Genomic DNA, 20,468 nt, shown 5'->3' with positions numbered 1-20,468 from the left:
TGCAGAACCAGAACCAGGATTTACTTAATCTCTGCAAGATATAGATCTTGTCTCTGAGAATAAAGCACAGTATTTGCTCTCTGCCATTTTGTAAGCCAAAGCAGTAACCCTCCTGCACTGCAGCTATTATGCTATTTGCACACCTGTAGTACAAGCCTAGAACAAAATCACACGCAATTCCTTCTCATGCTTTAACTGCGCTGGGAAAAGGGATGTGTTTACACTGAGCTGCAAACTGAATGTTTAATTCGTACACCACAATAGTCATGAGGAAAATTAACCTTTTTACTAGCATCACACATAACCATGGTGATAAGAGCCGATTTCAAGTTTTGTTTAATGAGGCCAGCGTACTCAGAAGGCTCTGGCACAGCCAGAAGCTCTGAAGCTGTCTAAGTGCAACATACGGCGGCCACTGCCGAACTTCTCTTCTGCAGGTAACAAGACACGGCCTGGTGAAACCAACACCAGCTGGGTTGCTTTTTATGCACATTAGTGATACTTCTAATTTTAAATAGACTTGTATGCTAGATGGGCAGACTTACTTGGTACACCTTGATAGGTACTTAGCTAAAGTACATAAAAAACAGAATGGAAAAATTGGATAAGCTAATATCAGAGTCACAGGAAAGGGAGGACAAACAGGTAACTGAATTTTTTCTCTGAAATAGCACCTTATATTCTACAAAAGTACTACGTAACTGTAGCAGAAAAGGGAATTTTTTTACAAGACAGAAAAATGTTTTGGAAAAGTTTCAAATATAAAGACTTGAAACAGGAATATTTAAAAAATCAGAAGGGGCAGGGGAAGAGAATGAATTACCTAAGAAATGGGAACCTCCTCAAGCCTCTTCAGCTGAGACACTCATTTCTGTACGCACCCAAGCTGAAAACAGGCTTGCTTTTCCATTCTTATTTCAGACACATCGCTAAAATCAGGGGGAAGGCTCCAGGGGGGTTTAACTTTTGTATGTCACACAACTGAACTGATGGAATATGTATTATATGTAACAGCTTTTATATGATATGCAAAACAAAAAAAAGAAAAGAATAACAAATCAATGATACTTACTCCTGTACTGACAAGAGACAGCATAATTCTTTCATTTAAGGCTAATGTTTCTCCTTGCTTCATCTTGATTCTCTTCTTATCTAAACATTTCATTGCATACCTGAAAATATTAACCGTTCAGAAAAAGCACCAGAAAAAATATCCTCCTATACTCAGTATTATTCACTAGCAGTTATGCCATGCGTATTTGCAGTATCCTGTAAGCAAGCTCTTTAAAGACTTAAACCTGGTACTAAAAACATCTTTACATGACTAACCAAGAAAACCTCCAATATCTCACAGAATTAAAACATCTTCAATAGAAGCCTCCTAACAGAGAAATGTGCTTTAACAAATAATTCTCTGTCCAAACAACCACAGCGATACAGGAATTACATATCATATGTCCATTTTTCAATATCTGCAAGCAAGGATTTGCAGTATGAATTAAATAACAGAAACCCTATTACAGTTCCATTTAATTCTAACAGTTTCAACTCTACCAGGAAAGTAATATCTTGAACACATGCTGAGTTTTATATTATTTTTTTTTAAGTCTTCTTTCTACTCAAAAAAAGGTCAGATATACACAAGAAAGCTTTTTTAATCTTCTACCATCTGTATCACACAAATTAATAAAATTTTGCTCAAAAAAGAATGTTACCCTAACAACCATCAAACAAGAGTAGGATATAATATAGTCTGTGGATATTTCTTCAAAACGTTAGGTGAGCCTACTGTTAGAGGACAGCTGAGAAGGACACGTGTGTTCCTCCATAGAAGATTTCTAGACATGGGCAGCCATGGATTTTTTAGGCCATTCGTTTTAAAATATGCTCAGGAAAACACCATGTTACAGCGCTGCATCAATGCTAATCAACTGCCTACACTGTGACAGCTCTGTACAGAAACAGGGCCTCGTATCACCTTCGCTTTGCACTCCCTAAAAAAGCCACGTCATTCCTTGCCATGCATGTGTTGGGAGTGGGGGAAGAGTAAGCGTGAACATACTGGAATTTTAAGTTTCCAAATCAAGGAATGTATTCGCAGCACGTGCTCCTGCTGAGGAGTCTGCAAACGACGACTATAAATAACATTTCACACGCTACCCTTTATTTATGCTTTGACATCACTGATCAAAGTGCATGACGGGAGCCGTTTAAGGCTGATCGAACTCAAGTATCTCATCCTTACGTCGAGCTGCGTGCTCAAAAAGCACTGCTGTCCCTCCCCCTTTGGCCTGCTTTCTGCATTGTACTTCTGGCCCCTATTTAGATGTCCTTGAAGGAGGTGATGTGAAAGAAGCCTCAGGTGTATCTTTGTGGGTTAGTGAAACACCGATGGCATTTACCTTAGAGGGGTGGCTTCCCAAGCTCCTTGCAGGCAGTAAGTGCAGCAGAGGCAGCCATCTAGAGTGGACGGGATCTGGATTAGGGATGGGTAAACAGGTTTGGATTAAGAAAGAACTAAACCAAACCTCTACCCAGAAACTGAACCTAATCTAAAGTTTTGCTTCAAATTTGAAAAAGGTTGGTTTTCCCACGTTTCACTCCCCTTTACTCTATTTATATCTGATAAAAACTGTCCTTTGCTTCACTTGCTAGTCTCAAGGTTTATCTACCTCCTGCCAGAGCAAAACTCAGACATGAAAATGACTGGGAATCAGAGAACTACCTCTCCAGGGTGGACGCCTACTTAGTGTGGCTCAAGCTAAATAAAATGTTTATTTTTGTACATGGACAAATTAACGAACTGTACATGGACAAAAAAGTACCAAAGCAAGAATAAAGGCAGTACTGTTAGTAATGGTATTAATACTTGAAGTCACTGCAAAAATACCGAGCATGATAGCAACATTAAGATGTCTTCCACTTGTTAATAGCTCAGAAGTGTATTATTACCAAGGATGCCAAGCACACGCAATTGCCAGTGAAGCCAGCTGTAACCGCAGAGACTTGGCACTTCAAACATGCCATGCTTACTTAGAAGAGAAATGTTTAAGGGTGGTCCCTGGACTAAAATTGTTAGGAGAAAAGCAAGATGAAAGGGACGGGGTGGGGTGTAAATAAATAAATAAATAGATAGAGATTGAGAACAATTTGTTAAATCAATGCCCAGATGTTCAAAACAGAACATAATGGGACAATTATGCCTAGAAATTGAAATCTGATGATCAGGAGAAGTGTGTGAATGGTAAGACCGGAACAAGAAAAAAAAACACACAGGGTATCTTGGAGTTCCCACTGAGAGCTCTGTTAAACAGAAGTTCAATACTGGAACTATATTCTTCCAAATGTAAGCAAGGATCACTGCTTTCACCAGTGAAACGTGCTCATCAGGGCAGAAACGTGTGCAATTACACAAATCTGCAATACCGTATTCAGAATCTGCCCGGGCACGACCCTACAGATTGAACAGCACTGAGGTCATATTCCTATGTCATCCTCCAACCCTACGTCAGCACCAGCTACGTGACACGCTTTGTTGCGAGAAGAGCGACCTTCAGCAGACGAGAGGTAACACCTCACACAATCGCCACGGTTTCCACAAGAACATCGCTCTGCACTGTCAGGCTCTGATCCAGGAAATCATTTAAGCACATACTTAATTTTAAACACATGTGCAGTTTCCATTAATTTTGACAAGACCATTTAAATGAAGGATGTGCTTAAGAGCTCTGCTAGACTGAAGCCCCACTGCATGGCACGTAACAGGATCAAATATCAAACTAAGCTCAAAGATGATCCAGAAATCAGAACCGCTTGGGATAAAATTTAATTACAAAGAACTATACAGTAATGCGATGCTGCTTTCCAGTGATTTTGCAAGAAATGACTGGAAGGATTTCCTTACTGGTTCAGAGTTTACAATTACCTCTAAAATAAAGTGTGTATATACTCACATTTTTCCAGTGTCTGCTTTTCTGCAACCATACACTTCACCAAATCCCCCTCTTCCTATTATTCTATGTACACTAAAATCATTCATGGTCAGCTGTAAATGCAAAAAACGAAACAAAACAAAACCAGGCTTCATTTTTCAGCATTAAAAAACTTACTGTAAAAACATCTAAATAATCTATTAATGCGTTAAGATACTTAACTATTGTAATTCATATAGCATTTATTGGTTTGTTAAAAGGAGCCCCTTACTGTTTATCTTTCAACGTCCTTGCAAGCACTACAGCCTGAAGCACAAACAAGGCGAATGAGACTGTTGTTGCCAAAGACTGACAGTCTCATTCATAATGCAGTCTGCAGAGAGGAGGGCTATTTTTACAGACACAGTTATAACAGAGCCGCGCAGAGGGGCAGAAGCAGAGGCCGAGGCAAGGAGTGCTGGGGACAACGTCAGAACTGGAGTGGGAGAAAGCAGACAGACGGTGTCTGGGGCTGTTAAAGAGCAGCAATTCCGGCAGTTCAGTTTCTTTCAGGTATTATAAAAATCAAAAAGCTATTAACTCAAGACAGGCAGAAGGGACATCCAGAAAGGAATGGTTAGGACTGTACGTCTAAGAATAGAAGAGCAGATCAGTACCATTCACCGTGCTCCTTAACAGGGCCTTTTCAGAACCAGCACTCAAAACTGAACATTTTCTTTCCTGTATCAGCCTTTGACAAGATAAATATACTTGTAAGTACTTACATGAATATTTAGTTCTACGTTTTTCCATTGACAAAATCTAGTAAACTTGTCACTGTAGGAAAAAAGTTTAAAAGTTGTCTGAGACTACTGTATGAAGTATTATAGGGAATGTCAAGACTGATATTTAAAATAAAGTTTGCGCTAGGGCATGTTGTGATATTTAGTAAATGACAGCCTTCCTTTCAAACAATTGTAATCTTACCCCCACGAAGAAAAACAATTACTAGGCAGTGCACACTTAATAGTTTACATCCTTACAAGAGAAAGATACCAGATAACCTTATCCCTGTAATTGTAAGGCTCAGTATGTCCTCACATCTCTCTCTCAGACAGTTTTCAATTTTTAAAAACAGACAACTAAGTTTGGAACTAACAAACATTTAAATTACATAAAGAGAAAGATAATTATAAGAAAACAGAAGCAGCTCAATTTATGTTAATTAACGTCCATATACTCCAAGGAACATTTTAAACTCATTTTATCTTAAAATAGGAAAATCTTCAATAATACCACAAGCTGTTGCCAAAAAATAGTTTCTCAGTTCTACATAAATAATGAAGTACTTATTTTCAGAGTAAGAAATGATAGTTCTATGGAGGCATTTTTACATCTATTTCAGTTTGACTGCAGACCACCACCATACCATTTTATACAGTATATCTGGCTGTCGTTGGACGAGAGCCGTACTTTACAGACCCTGCACGCAAGAGCAGTTCCATTAAGGTGAAGAGGGCTGCTCAGCTGAACTAGGTCTATGCCTTGTATTCTTTACTAGACCTTGTCTGCTTAATTGCAAGGTGTCCGGATACAAACCAGAACGACTGGGTCTTTCAGTCACACACGAGATGGTGACTCATGAGAACACCCCACAAGAGCATAGTCCTGCGTTTTTAAACCTTTAAGATCAAACTGCGATCTATTACTACTGCTACACAGAGCAAAAGAAAAATCTATCATCTTTACAATTTTTCCACTCATACACCCAGACATTAACCATGATATACAACAAAGCTAGTCACTTGCAGAAGCTTGCTGATAACACGCTATTAATTAAACAAAGTTTACTAAACATTTTTAGCCTTATTTTACAGCAATACTTAAGGGACCTGGCTTCCTGCTACATTAGGTAGAAAGTTCAGATAATATGTCATGTTCATACCTTTCCATAAATTTTTGAAATATTTTTCCTCGGAGACTATCACAAATTTCTTCTATATATGGCTAAAAAGGGTTAAGAAACACAATTAGTATTTAAGCATAGAATAAACTGATGAAGCAATACTATCCATTACATATAACTCACATTGGCCCTATATAACTACAGCATTTACTGCGTTTACCTTGAAGAAGGCTCAATGAAGCATTTAAGCTTCATTTAGCCTTTGGAATCTGAGCAGGTGCCCTGAAGTCAAACATAAAATACTTTCGTGAGCTAGAAAACCTTAAATGTTTCCCTTGGGGGCGGGGGGGCTGTATGAAACCTGTGTAAAGCACCTGACTATGGACAACAAGTTTGGCAAAACAATCACAGTACAGTTCTTTTTTCAAATATATTTAAACAGAATAAATGCTCGCTCCTGTGGAGCCTGTACTTCCCAGAGCTGCTGCCACACTTCATCTTTTCGGCGCTTCTCTCCTCTCTGTCCTTAGTCAGAAACCAGGACCTTCAATTCACAAGTGACTTTTTCTAGAGAAATACTCTCTCTTGACGTGTGATGGCATGCAGCGATCTCAAATCCCAACCCAATTAGCGGTGAGATATAACTCAAGCAATGTAGTTATCAATTTGTCAGTTCACCTAATTGCAACATTAAAAACAGTTCACTGAGCAGTAAGAAAAATCAAGCAGGGGCAACCTTCACATTTTTGCAATATATAACAATTCCTAAGATTTACATCAAAGACATTTAAGCTTATAAACACTCCCATGATTGATGATGTTCATTATCTGCAAAAACACCTTGGCTTAATGCACCTAGCTATAAAAGTTAGCATAATTCTGAATTTCTTGTCTTGTATCAATGTCTATTAGAGCTGTAACAATACAAGAAATATTTCACTTCTCATTTCTTTATTTTCTAATGTAAATAACAACACAAAAGATGAATAATTTCGCAAATGAGGCAGGATACCATTTATGTTTATATTCAAATGGAGGATATGGAAATCCCATACTTTCTTTTAACAATTCTGAATTTTAGGAAGTTTTTAAAAAGCACCACAATTGTAATGGTGCGGAAACTCCTGTTTGGATAGGTAACTTTTGATTGGATTTTGTCTTGTGGAGAGACAGAAAAACATGTGAGATGGTACAAATGCTTAATTCCACACCATCATCAACTATGAATTAATATACCTTAAAATTAAAGCAAAAGGAAAAATGTTTTCAAAGATTTCACATTATTGAAACATTAAGGCAATTTCTCCACTATGCAGTTCGGTTTATCCTGACAGGACGTGTATCTTCCTGATGTACAGTGATTTACTCTAAATCATTTAATGGCTTAAAATTACATAAATTTAAAAACTATTCTGTTCGTATACCAAGGTATAGTTTGCTTTCATAAATGTGCTTAAAAATATTTTAGATAAGAACAGTAATTTGTAATTGTTATTTGACTTAGAAAAGCATTCTAATATCACCATTACAGTGAAGAGTATTTACCAGTACCATTTTATTCTGTCTCCTTAAATAATATGTACAAAGTCACTTACTGTCAAATAAGTGAAGAAAACTTGAACATTCAGACTGTCTTAACCTCACCTGAAAAAGGCTGGCTGGCACTTGTTTCTTGGCTAAATGTGTTTGTACATGATCTACAGCTTGTTTTGAGAAAGGCTTTTGAAAAAGAAAAAGAAAGATTTCAAACAGTTGGAAATGTAAGAAGTTTCATTTAAGGTCTACAGTACTGTTGTTCTTTTAACCATATGAAAAATACACATACCTCAGAATGAATGCAATATAGCTTCCCCTAAGTATATTATTGTGAAACATGCAGAATGATACAGTAAAACAATTATTCTAAAGTGGGAAGGCAGGAGAGGGGAAGATGAGGAGGAGAAAGGTGAAGACAAAAGGGCTAGACGATGCTCCTTTAACAAATTAATGAAAAATCCCATATACAGGGACAGCTCCAGAGACAGAAGTAGACACAGACTTTTTACCACTACAGAGCCAATAATGCATGCTTAACAAAAAATTGCTTAAACCCTTCATCCAAAGAACCATACCACTAGGGTAAAACACACTGCAAATTCTTCTTTAAAATAAGAGCAAATGGAACTGTTAAATACAGATCAATGGGCCAAAATTTCAGCTGGAGGGAACGTGTGTTTTCACTGACTTTAACAAAGCTGCATCTGTCACAACGCGGCCCCATGCCCTTACCTTACCATACTGAAGCTAAAAAGTGTATTGTCTCTAGTATGGTATGAAAGACTGCTTTATGACCAAACAAAGAATAAAAAAAAAAAAACCAACCCAACAATCTTTGTGTCATCACTTTTAAACAAAATCTCAACCTTTACTCTGAGCTTTCCGAGATGCCAAAGTTGAACAGCCAAACTGTCCCGCAGGTCCCTGGCAGCTCGCGTTTCTTTGAGTTTTTGGGGGCAGAGTTGTTGCTGGGTTGCGGGGGTTGATTAATGTATGTATATGTGTGCAAGTATATATACACACAAACTGCACTCATTTTATCATATTTTAAAACAGAGATTTAGTTTAAAGAAATATAAAAGACAATTCTCCAAATATTGCCTTTGCGTACCACCAAGTTTAATAAAAACTGGCACACACCACCACTCTCTACACTTCGTTACTGGAAGTAAAAAAACAAAAGCATGCTGAATTCAGCCAAACCCAGTCCCATGGACTTCAAACGGAAATCCACAGCACTACAGGTATTTGTAGTAACAATTCCTTCAGCAATAGTCTTAATTGCTCTCTGAATGAAATAGCAGTTATTTTGAATGATCACTGCCGTCAAGCTACTCAAGTAAGGCAAAGAGCAGTGTGAAATTTGGATGATACACACATGTGAACAGGACAGGAGCTCCTTCATTATGTACGTGTCATAAATCTGCCGACTTCGGGTCAGACGCTCATCCTCAGAATCCAGTTTCTCGTATTCTTTTATCTGCAATACAAGAGAGAAGGATCCATTAGATGAGCACATTTCTAATGATTTTTCACTCATTTGGTAAAAACAAGACTTTGGCTGAAGTTTTATTTTACTTTATTATTTTCTTAATTAAGACTTAAAGAAAAACCACCTGCAATACCATAGTTACAGCTGACCTTAGATTTCCCTCCTATACTAGAATTCTTATGCAAGGAAACTGATTTGCTTAAAACTGCTACAAAGCTTTGTTTTCTAAAATTTGAAAAGGACTGAGCTTGAAGCAGCATGTTTTCCATCTACCATTTGCCAGAGCATGAACCTGTGCAGGGGCAGTCAGAAGCTAACTGTGTGAGAGGACGGGACCGTGCAAGGAGAGCGAGACGAGCAAAAGTGCACAGCAACGCTTCTGAAGGTTCTCTTCCCCTCTGCTCAGCTCCCAGATGGAGAGCACTGACCTCGCTCCTCAACGCTCAAGAGCGTTGACCTCTTCTCAGAGTATTTCACTTGATGCTCTGGACTATCCACAGCACACCGACACGTGCCCTTTTCCAAGCTGCCGGGGCTAGCAGAAGAGTTGTAATATTATTCAGGCAGCACAAGCATCGCGTAGTGACAGCTCTCGGCTGCCAGCACAGCGCCCGAGCGTCCTGCTCCAGGGCGATTACAGCAAGCTAAGTACAGACGTCCAAGCAAGAATGTAAAGCTCATTTCAAAATGTTCACATAGTTCTGCTACATGTTGAATTTGAATCCTAAAGGTGGCTAGAAAGACAGTTTCACAGAATATATCAAGTTTCTCCAGGTGTGATATAGGAGGTCAGTGTGTTCCAGGTGAAGAGACAGCAATCCCATATGGTTAATTTACAGAACAAAACCTGATAACCAGCTCCAGAAAAAAAACCCTCACCAAGTCCAAGGGCCCTCTGGAGTGTATTTAGGGAAAGAGTTCTTCCAGGACTGACAGAAGGTAAAAAAACACAGATCTTTAGAGAAAAGACTCAGCTCTGACTTGGGGGACCTTCCCAGCGTCAGCCTGTGAGGTCCCAGGATCCAAATAAATGTAAGTGTGCAGACTTGCTCTGGAGCCCTACACCGACTCAAGAAAACCAAAGCAGAATAAGACCCAGCTGGATTTCATTTCGTGCCTGTTTGAGAAGGAACAGGCCATATCAGAGCTGTCTGTACTTTCAGCCTACAGAATAAACCCTGCGCAAATGATGTACCAGAGCCTCTCCTTCCGAGGCAGGGAGAACACACTGCTGGGCCTCCAGGGACACAAAGCAGGGCTCCGCTGTTCCTGCCAGCCACGCTTTAATAGCGAGGGCAGCACCAGGGTAACAGAAAGCACATTGTTAAGGACTTGTAAAAGTAAAGATTTTAAAAACGTGTGTTTTGCCTCTATTTCACAATATAATTTTTTTTTTCTTCATTCAGAGGCTGCTCCTTTCACAGGATGAGCTGTACTTCACAGCTCTTCAACAGGTCTCCACGTGACAAACCCCGAACAATCTATCTTTGAAGGTGGAACAGCGTAATTAAACTCAGTATTTTTCTAGCTGTAGTCCTCTTGTTTGCTGACTATGATAAGGCAACAGTTCCACCACTATTTGCCATCTGTGACTACTTCCCCCCTGGTACCAATTTATAATTAAAATGATTCAAAACATCTTTGCCAAAGAAGCATTTTCTAATTAATGCAATGCCACAAAACAATTAGAAGTACAGGATAAAGCCTGATGCACATCATATTGTCTTACTTGAATGCAACCTCCTGCCCTTCAATATTTGTTTTTTTAAACCAGCTAACTGCACCCAAAGCAGAGGGGTCTCTGGCAACAGCCCCCCCCCCCAGCCACGCTGGCACCAGGTCAGCGTCTCTCCCACTTGCCTTTCCAGTGTGCTTTTTAACCAACATCCCTTTGTTTTGTAAAGGCTTGGAGAAAAGGACAGCAGGTGACAAAAGTCCCCATCCGCGACATACTCCCGGGGGCTCAGCCCGCTGCCCCCCACGCCGGGAGAACGCCCTCCCCAACACGCTGCCCGACGCCTCTCATCACACAGGTGATGCGATGAGACACCTCTACTATGATCACATTTAACATGCACGCCTGACAGACTCACCGGCTAATTTTACATGTTTATTGAATAGAACATTACTGTATCATGCCAAAAAAATACAGCAATAGGCAGAGCTAACAGTGTCACCATTTATAAACGTAACCTGTCTCTGCTAGCAGCAGCTTCCGCAGTATTGCTCCTGACCCAGAGACAACGGACTACGTCATCATGTATTTCAACGCTTCCCTGGCAAACTTCAGCTCACCTCAAGAAAAGTGTCTGACAAAGTATCTTTTCAAAAACTGAAATCAGAATGCATTCGTTTTCAAGCACCTAGAAGTTCTTTTTCTTTTTTTTTTCTTTTTTTTTTTTTTGAAACTGATCTGGATGAATCACTCATCCAGTTAAATGCTTGATCGTGACTTAAGCTGCAGTAATATGAAATCCCTGGAGTGCAGAGCCCTTCTACATCAAGCGATTTTTAATGTAGGAATGTACTCAAATTATTCTACATGTAATAAATGCAGTAAGTAAATCAAATATATAAAAAAAAAGAAAAGCTTCTGAATCTGGTGTGTCACAGAAGAAAATGCAACGAACCTCTCTATAAATATCTTTAATGGGATTTTTCAAAAAGTACATGACAAAGCATTTAAATTCTTTTTAGGCAACACTGCTAATAACCTAAAAATACATTTTCAAATTGTTTCAGAGATAAAGAGGCAGCTAAAAATATCTTGCTAAACAATCTGTTACAACATGCCTTTTTGATTACTTATGACAGTGGTATCTTCAGTATATAAAAAGATGGAAATGATAGAAAAAGATTCTTCTTTATTAACAGTGAGTATCTAATTTGAGTGGGGGAACTGTATATTGCTAAGGATTTATCTCCAAACTGATAACCAGCTTACCTATTTTGTGCTGTTAGCCCACGAGCAAGAAAAATTTTAAATCATCAGCGTAAGAGTAATCCAGACAAAAGGTTATCTCAGGCAGCATTTCTAATTAATACTGAGCAATACAGGCTGCATTTTAAAAGCACGTGTGCATGTTTTAACTGAAACTAGCACCTATGATAGGATTAACTACAGTTTTATATTTAGAGTGTCACAAATATATCAAGGAATGAATGGAGCAATAAGGCTCATCAAGTTTCCCGAGCGGTCCTTGCAGAAGCGCTGACAGGGCCCTCTCAGCAAAGGAGGGCTGTGGAAGGACACGGCGCGCTCCATCCGCACTCTTCTGAATTACTGACCCTTCTGGATCCATGCCTGCCTTGGGCACGATGTCTGTTAGCGTCTTTGTTGATTATCTCGTGACAATGGAGTACAACTGACCTTATCGATCTAAAGCCACCTCTCGTATCACTCTCCGGAGGATCCTCTTACCCATCCGCAGCACTTGACAGGGCTTTTCTGCAACCCTGCCACAGTGACTCCCAAGAAATCCCAGAAGCTAGCACCAGCCGCAGCTGTCCTTACGTCCCTCATGCAACGCCACGGACAGCTGTACTCTGCTCTCTTTTCTACAGGTAAAAGGATGTCAGAGAAAGGCGTGAAGCATTTGAGAGTGAGAGCCAAACACCGGTAACTTCAGTTGCACCTCCTCTCCTACAAGCCCAGGCAGCTACTCAAAATCAGCTACAGACAACAGGGCATCGTCCTCCCTCTGGGTGGGTGCTACAGAGCAAGAGGTGCCCAGGACTGAAGGCGCAGTGTTTGGGAATCTCACTGAAGGATGGAGGGCATGGGGCAAGCTTCAGGGAGCGAGGTGAGGGATGCAGAGGAGCAGACATGCCGCTTCCTCCAGCGGATGACACGGAGCCGAGCCAGAAGCTGGCTGTGATTCCCACAGCACCAGCTGCCAGCCGTGCCAGGGACAAACAAGCACACTGCATCGGGGAACCACGCTCGATCTTCTGCTTTTGCTCTTTGGGACAGTATAAGATAAATTAGTTTATTTTAGGCTTTCTGCCTTTAAGGAAAATCTTTGCTACATGCAATAGATATGAACCCATGTTCCACGTCAGCTATAATAATAAAAAGCACTGGTTTTGCTTTCAGGTCTTTTTGGAAGAAGGAATCCACTGTTGTAATTCCTCTGAGAGCTGGCAAACGTTACTTAACTTCATCTCAATTTTGTAGGAGAACTAAGATTTATCATCATCTTCACAAGTGAAGATCAAAAGCTTATCCCATTTCTCAAGAACATACCTGGCTTAACTTAAGGCATCAGAGATATTTAATGAGTAGAGACTGAGATGAACCTAATTTCAACTCATTTCTTATGAATATTTCAAATGAACCATAGTCAAAGAGTGTACCTTATGATAGAAAACATTAATAAACCTAAATATATTTTAATCTCTATTAGTGTTCTTCCCCTTTCTATCATTCTTTCAGTATTTTCCAAGTTATCTTTTGACACATGAACACGGTGAACGAACATTTGGTTAAGTGGCTGTTCAGGTAATTTTCTGCCATTATTTTGTTTTCAACATATTATGCCTTAAAACTAAACATACTTAACTCTTGAAGGACAAAAACTGTAACAGTAACTTTTAAAATACTTTGTTAGCTTATGTTTAATAAAAAGACACAGTTTTAGTATATGCAAATAAAAGCACTGTTAGAAGTTGAGCTAAGTAGACTTTTCCTGCAAATATTCCATTTTCTAAATCTTAAATATTTGCCCAGTAAGAGGGCAAAAAAATCACCTACACCACTCTCATAAAATACGCTGTAAGAGTACTGTACCAAATTACCAACTTGATTAAATAGTTACATTGCTATTCTTAAAAGTCTCTTAAACTTGTTTAAAATTATAGTTTTGTCCCTTTGAGATGCAATCGTTACTATATAAAATATTGTCTCTTATGAATCAACCATTCCACTACGAAGTTGAAATGACTCAGAACAACATGCACCCTTGCACGGCTCCCCTCCTCTCAGCATCCCTGGCTCGAGGACTGGAGGGACAGCCTTCCTCAGCCTCACTCCTCCGCACAGTCCCAAAACTCCATCAACGGCCGCTTACCTCTTCATAAAACTTCAGCTGAGGGACAGCTTCATCAATCTCATTCATGCAATAGTCTTTAAAAAGCAAAAATCCTGGAAAGAAAAAAGAAAAAAAAATTTTGAGAAAAAATGTATCATTGCTATGACAACTTGTAAAAAAGGATACAAAACAAAACCACTCGGGTAACACCTTGGATTGCACATACCTGTGTAAGTATCCCTAATTGCCAAGCCTCGGCATTACTGATTATCAAGCAGCTATACAGCATTCTGAACAGAAAAGGATCATAAACCTCACTCACCTCCCATAGGTATATTAAGCATATTCCAATTTCCACCTGCTGAGAATTTTATGAGATGTTTACATAATGCACCGAAATACCCCATTCCTCTTCATGGATCAGATTTTGTTTCTTTTTTCAGAGTAAAAACTAGATACTATTCACATGTTTTGGGTTTTTTTAATAGATTTACCTATTTTTTATTGACAGAAAGCAACCTCTTCTGCATTCAGAGTTTAGAATTACTCGGTTAATGTTACCTCTAATAGGTTTTATAGCACAATAAATTACAACAGAATCTTTATAGTTCCTTTGCAAGTAATTTAAAGCATGACCTCTGCAGCCTGCTGATGAGTATTTTCCATTATAAGCATTTTAATGCTTCACCTCATGGAAGGACTGTCTTTGCATTCGCCTGAGCTGGTACCTGCTACCCTTTTACTTTACATGCGTATCTGTTGTCACAGCTAATTGTCTGGCTTATCTGCAAGCCCCTTAGAGCTGTAAACGAACGTGTTTTTACTGCATATTTACTGAAATCACACCCAGCATTCGGAGGTAAGACCACAAAAGTGTCAACCAAAATAACAAAGCGAGCAAGAGAAGGCAGAGCAGCTAACCCGAGGGCTGGCGCTGCCTGGGAACCGCTCCGTCCCGCTTCCCTGCTCGACTCCTCTCCCAACAGGGCAGCACATCAAGATATAACACACCTCTTTTCAACTTCGGGGAAAAAAAAAAAATATATATATACACAAAAGACCTATTTTTTTAATTAACATGTAATTGTAATTTGAACTTACAGCAAAATTATATTACCAAAAAAAGTAGCACATTGCTGTATGCTCAACGACATCTCATGTTTTCCAGACTATACGATCTTCAAACAAATGCAAAACCCACTTCATGTGCTACATAGTAATTTCATTGTAGTATGTACAGGAGAGCATTTAACTGTCAGTTATGAACATCATGTCCTTTCAACTCACTATCATCTAATTTTATCAAAGACCTAAATAAGAAAAAAAACCCACCAACTCCAAAGCAAAACCATTAGTCACAGCAGACAAAGCAACGCTAATCAGGCAAACAAAAGCTTTAATTTATGTATAATGAAAACATTTATCGGCTTCTTGGTAGCCCCTCTAGCTATATCTGGATCCCAAGTTAAATTTCCTATTGGAAGAGGTTGTTTTCCTGGGGTCCCCTGGGTTTATTTGGTCACAATCAGAATACCAGAAAAGGGATTATGACCAGACAGCTCCTATACTTGACTCATTTAGCTGATTAGGATGATATTTCGAAGATTACACAAACTGGGTTTTGTTCTCTAAATAAGGACAGAAATCTAATTAAGAGATTCTCTTATGAGATTCTCCAAACTTTCTAATTATTCTCAACAAAAAGAATCATTCTTGAAATATTTTATAAACAAATGTGCTTTTCTGAAAACAAACCAACCAACCAACCCCAAGTTTTCTATTCCTTAAAAGCAATTTGCAATTAGAGTGCTTTTTTCCTTTCTCTCTTTTTTTTTTTTTTAAGGGCTTGTCTTAGTTCCTATTTTACTGGAAACGTTCTTAATAAGTTGTCTTCCCTTATTGCAGAGGAGACGGGAGCGAAGCACCGGAGCAGCCCTGTGATCCCCATGCCTCCCATGAAGGACGGAGCTGCCAGCCAGCCATCGAACCAAGAGTCACCCTCTCGCAGCAGGGGACACGAGTGCTCTCTCCAGGCAGGCACCCCGAGCAAGTCACAAACTGTCCCCACTGCTGCCAAAACCCAGCCAAAACCACCCAAAGTCGCTCATCTCCACAGACTGACAAACTGCACCTCCGGAGAGCACACGTTCCCTTGCATTCCCCTGCCTGAGCAGTAAACGTGGCACGAACCCGGTTTTGAGAACAAAACCTGCCACTTATGGCACTGAACCTAATTCATTAACTCTTATTTTACACATGATCGAAACAGCAGCAGCACCGAGCAAAATAATGCTGAATTGACTGAACTTTTATTTGGACAATGAACCAAAGAAGATTACAGTCATGTAATTAAGAGACTAAAGAGTGGTACAAACAGCAATGAATGCAGTGAAAGAAAAATCCCTGGCGTGGTCCCAGCTACTGGCTGTTTACCAAAAAACCCACAAACAAAAAAAACCCAAACCACAAAGACAACTGTGGGAGGAGTGTGAAAATATACCAACACAAATTTTCAACAATGCCATGCCAAACATTTTAGCCCTGTTTAATATTTTCCAAACTTTTTAATTTAATCATCGCAGAGAAAGAAAAGGTTCACAAGACCAGAGAACAAGGAACAATAGCAGGCTTATGCTGCCCGCGTTACACAGCCCGCTTCTCACCAAGTCTCTTTTTTAAACTGCATTGCTATGCAAAAAACTAGAGACATCCAAAACAAGAAGTTAGAAACTTTTATAGATGATTAATATAGTCATAGCAAGTTATAGTCATATGAATCAATACTGAGAAAATGTTGTTAGTCAGGCTCCACCAAAGATGAGCAGAATTATTACTGCAGCATTTTAAAGTGTACGATAAAAAAGCAAACGATTAAAAAATACTGCAGTAAAATAAGTTATAGCACGAAACACCTCTTCTCCATGAAGTTACCAATGTTGTAATCATTCACTAGCAGGACACCCAAGATATCTGCAAGCCTGTCGTAGACAAAACCATACGGTGGTTCTTCCAGCCCTGCAGCACCCTGAAGAGCAGCAGGGCGGTGGGGAGAGGGCGGTGGGAGACGGGGCGTCCCCTCGGCCCCGGCGGGTGGGCACCGTGCACGGGTGCTGGTCCCGCTCCTCACCCCGGGCACAGCCGTGTTTGTTACAGCAGGAGCTCACACGGAAATTCTCTCGTAGCCAGAAAAATGGTTAAGATCTTTTTTTTGTTGTAATTTTTACAAGTTGCGGGGGGGGGGGGGGACGGGACACCAAACACTTGAAAAGGTCAGTAGCATCCAAGATCCACATTATTCTAACACTTGGGGAGTGTTTAACACATAAATTAAAGCATCAGCTTTCATCAACTATTCACCATTGTCTTTTCAGGAAAAAAACAGAAATTCCCTGTTAAGAAACACTGCTTGACACCAGTTAAGTTGAAATAAAAATAGGTATTTCAGGTTTCCTTTGAAGAACCTATGGACTGGGAGCATTTATGTACAAATATTAAGATATACCACATACATACACACAGCTTATATAGTCATCAAAAACCAGGGATTTCACACGGACCAACTTCCCTTGACAGAAAGGTTTCCAGTATTATTTCTTAAAAGATAGGCTCTAACCAAACCATAAGAAGGATTATGTACCATAAGCTTTCCAAGCAACAGTTTAGAAAACTAGACGCATGCACCGCTCTGCAAGTAAGTACCAGGCTATTTCATCCTACACGTTTTCCACGTGACTGTTAGGACAGATCCATACCTTACAACCAGAACCTATGTATTTTGCATACCTCCAAGAATACATTTCTAACCACTATGTGACAGTGCCTGCACCGGTCACTGAAATACTGTCTGGTGGCTTCAGCACTGGAAAAATACTCTAGAACTGAGAGTGGAGAGCCAGCTGCAGAATTCATTACTGCTTCTGCGGTGGCAATGCACAAAGCAATTGCTCGTCCCGTGCGGGAGCCGTGCCAGCGGCCTCCGGCGAAGGGGTCCAGGTGCTGCGGCAGCCCTCTCGCCGCGCTGGGGAAATGAACTTCCTCCTGACTACGACATTTTACACGTGATTGACGAGAATCAGATTCTTTCGGAGTTTTTAAGTACGTGCTGATGCTTGGCTAGCATTAGGCAACCCTGAGTGCTGCTCTAAAAATTATTAGCAACATAGACAGCAGAGAAAAATTTGTGGGTGTCCAGCACAACCTTTTTCTTCAGCAGGCTGTATCTGGGGAAGGATAAGCTGAGTGATGGAGTTCTTTTTAATTAATTGATAACCTCGCGATTAATGAGATTTTTTTTTTCCACTTGTCTCATGAAAACAGGGGGAAAGGCTGTCAACTCAGGCATTTTCTCTGTCAAAACGACAGTAATGTCAGAGAGCAAAATGCAATGCATCCCTCCTCGCCCTGCCTGGACAGAGAGCTGCTCTTCTGCGCAGGTTCGACGTCGGCTGGCTGAAGAGTAGCAGCATCCCACTGCTGCTGCGCTGGGAAGCGGCCGGAGGAGGCGAATTGCTGCCACGGTGCCAGGAAGACGGGAGGTCTGCAGGAAAGCTTTATTTCCAGGGATGATTGATCAGAGGCTGATGGTTACGGACAAGGAATGAAGAAGGATCTGGGGACTGTAAGAGACTGTTGCGGAGCCTGGAGGACAGAGCTGTTAAGGAAAAATCTTTGGGGAAGCCAAGAAACAAAAACAGATTGCCAAGCGATGAGAGCAGTTTTTAGTGACTTGTAATTACTTCACTAAAGATTTACAACAGAGGAAAACAGAATCAGAATCTCCACTACCCAGTCAAGAGAATTGCTCAAAAGGATCTAAAACTCCTAAGTATTAAGAAAAATTCAAAAGATTTTGTGGGTAAATTCTTCATTTAAGAAGTCCTATTCCTGGATTTTTATGTTTTTTTGAATGATTGGCCTTAAACCATTAGCTCTTTTACCGCACAACTGCGAATGCAAACATACTACTCCTCCCTCGCCTTGCATTTGCAGCTTGTCGGACTGTGCAATCCATGTCCCCAGGTATCAACACACTTGAAATCTTTCCACTGTCCTGAATTCAAACAAATCCAATTAGAGCTTAATGTTCTCCATACTGGAAGCATTTCTATTTCGACCTCCCGTTGTACCAACAGATTCTGCATTTCCACTGCAGCATAAAAGAAATCTCCTCTTTTACTGATGTTCTTAGATTGAGTGAAAAATTATTAGCCAGAAACTGTAGCACTCAGATAATAGCAAAACTAATTGACAGATGCAGCATTGAATAAGTGACAGTAGTTTTAAGAAGTTCAAGGCGAACTGATGAAAAGCACAATAAGCACAGTTAACTACACACAGAAAAATAAGACCAAGAACAGAAAGCAGGAATTAAAAAAATGATAGCATTAAGTAACAGATAAAAGGAACCAGCAATTATTTATGAAATAAAGATGCTGACAGCTTTTTCTTTAAAGATTTCTTCTTCTATACTATATAATTTCTGCAACAACCAGATCACTAGTTGTTAAGGGAAAAGAAAAATATTTTTTAAAAGCTTCTTCTGGTAACACCAAAGTGATGGATGATATCAATAATACAGACATGCGAGTACGAGACAGCACCTAGCTCCAAGCCTCTTCTTTCCCAGTCTCTGGACAGTAATTTTTTCCCATTAGCTTTTTATGGACAATCCTGTACAGCCAAGTTTGCCAAATGCCATTAATTGCACTAACTCTAATTACCAAGACAAAATGTCTTTCAAGGAGGGATAAAGAAGACCCTTGAGGTTTGCAGCTCAGTCTTAACTGGACACTCGCGACGAGGTACGGATGGGGAGATGCGGAGAGCAGCCGAGCACCAGGGGACTCGGGCAAGAAAGCCTGCGCCTGCTCGAGTAATCGGGCCATTCCCAGACCTCATCCCCGACCGGACAGGGTCCGTTTCACAAGCTTGGAGGGGACAAAGAGGGGAGTGAAGTTAACCCATCTCTTTTAAAAAAAGAACATAATTTTTACTTCATACGTACTTCAAATAATTATGTTTTTCTAACACGATTTCAGAAATTTTGCATGGAATCCTGACTCTCAAGTCAACAGCAACCCCCCACCCCACCCCTGAATTAATAAGGCCTGCTTTTTATTTCCTGAATTCGGCACTTCTTACGGCCAGGCCTGGGCAGAGAACAGACACGCAGCTGGGGACCAGCCGACACGCTTCCGCCAAACCTGGCCTGGCCACCGACATCAGGTTTCAAGCTGATGATGGGTTATACTATTTTATTCCTCCAAAGCAAGCCTTCCGCGCCACTTCTCACTTCCACGCAAGGTTTCCATGCTGCCCACGCCACCCTTCTCCCACCAAATGGCCGGCGGGTACCCATGGCTAGGTGCCCGTCCCCCACGAGCCCGCAGCTCTTCCCAGGCTATCCCAGCTGGCACGTTCATCCATTTAACACACTCCCATCTATGAAATTTTGAAGTCACACCTCTGCAGTTGCCTTGGTTTGATGCAAGCCCAGTGCTTCTTAGCAGCCACCCTCGGCTCTGCAGCGAGACCGATGCCCGTGGGCTGTATCCACCCTGGCACAAGCGAGGCTCCACCTGAAGCCCCCCCAA

At 40.5% G+C, this 20,468-nt stretch overlaps 1 protein-coding gene across 1 annotated transcript in view; it reads right to left on the bottom strand.

The window, feature by feature from the left end:
• GRK3 (G protein-coupled receptor kinase 3) overlaps positions 1-20,468 on the bottom strand; it is a 71,438-nt gene that overhangs the window by 19,045 nt on the left and 31,925 nt on the right. The window contains exons 3-9 of the mRNA XM_050906980.1: positions 13,915-13,988; positions 8,732-8,833; positions 7,462-7,536; positions 5,857-5,918; positions 4,697-4,748; positions 3,954-4,045; positions 1,073-1,172 (exon numbers count right to left, since the gene is read on the bottom strand). Of these exons, the coding sequence (XP_050762937.1) occupies positions 1,073-1,172; positions 3,954-4,045; positions 4,697-4,748; positions 5,857-5,918; positions 7,462-7,536; positions 8,732-8,833; positions 13,915-13,988 (557 nt within the window). The remainder of the gene's footprint in view (positions 1-1,072; positions 1,173-3,953; positions 4,046-4,696; positions 4,749-5,856; positions 5,919-7,461; positions 7,537-8,731; positions 8,834-13,914; positions 13,989-20,468) is intronic.

Source organism: Gymnogyps californianus, chromosome 16 (assembly GCF_018139145.2).
Source record: "Gymnogyps californianus isolate 813 chromosome 16, ASM1813914v2, whole genome shotgun sequence".
Lineage (NCBI taxonomy): Eukaryota > Metazoa > Chordata > Aves > Accipitriformes > Cathartidae > Gymnogyps > Gymnogyps californianus.
This window is presented reverse-complemented; position numbering and strand designations above follow the sequence as displayed.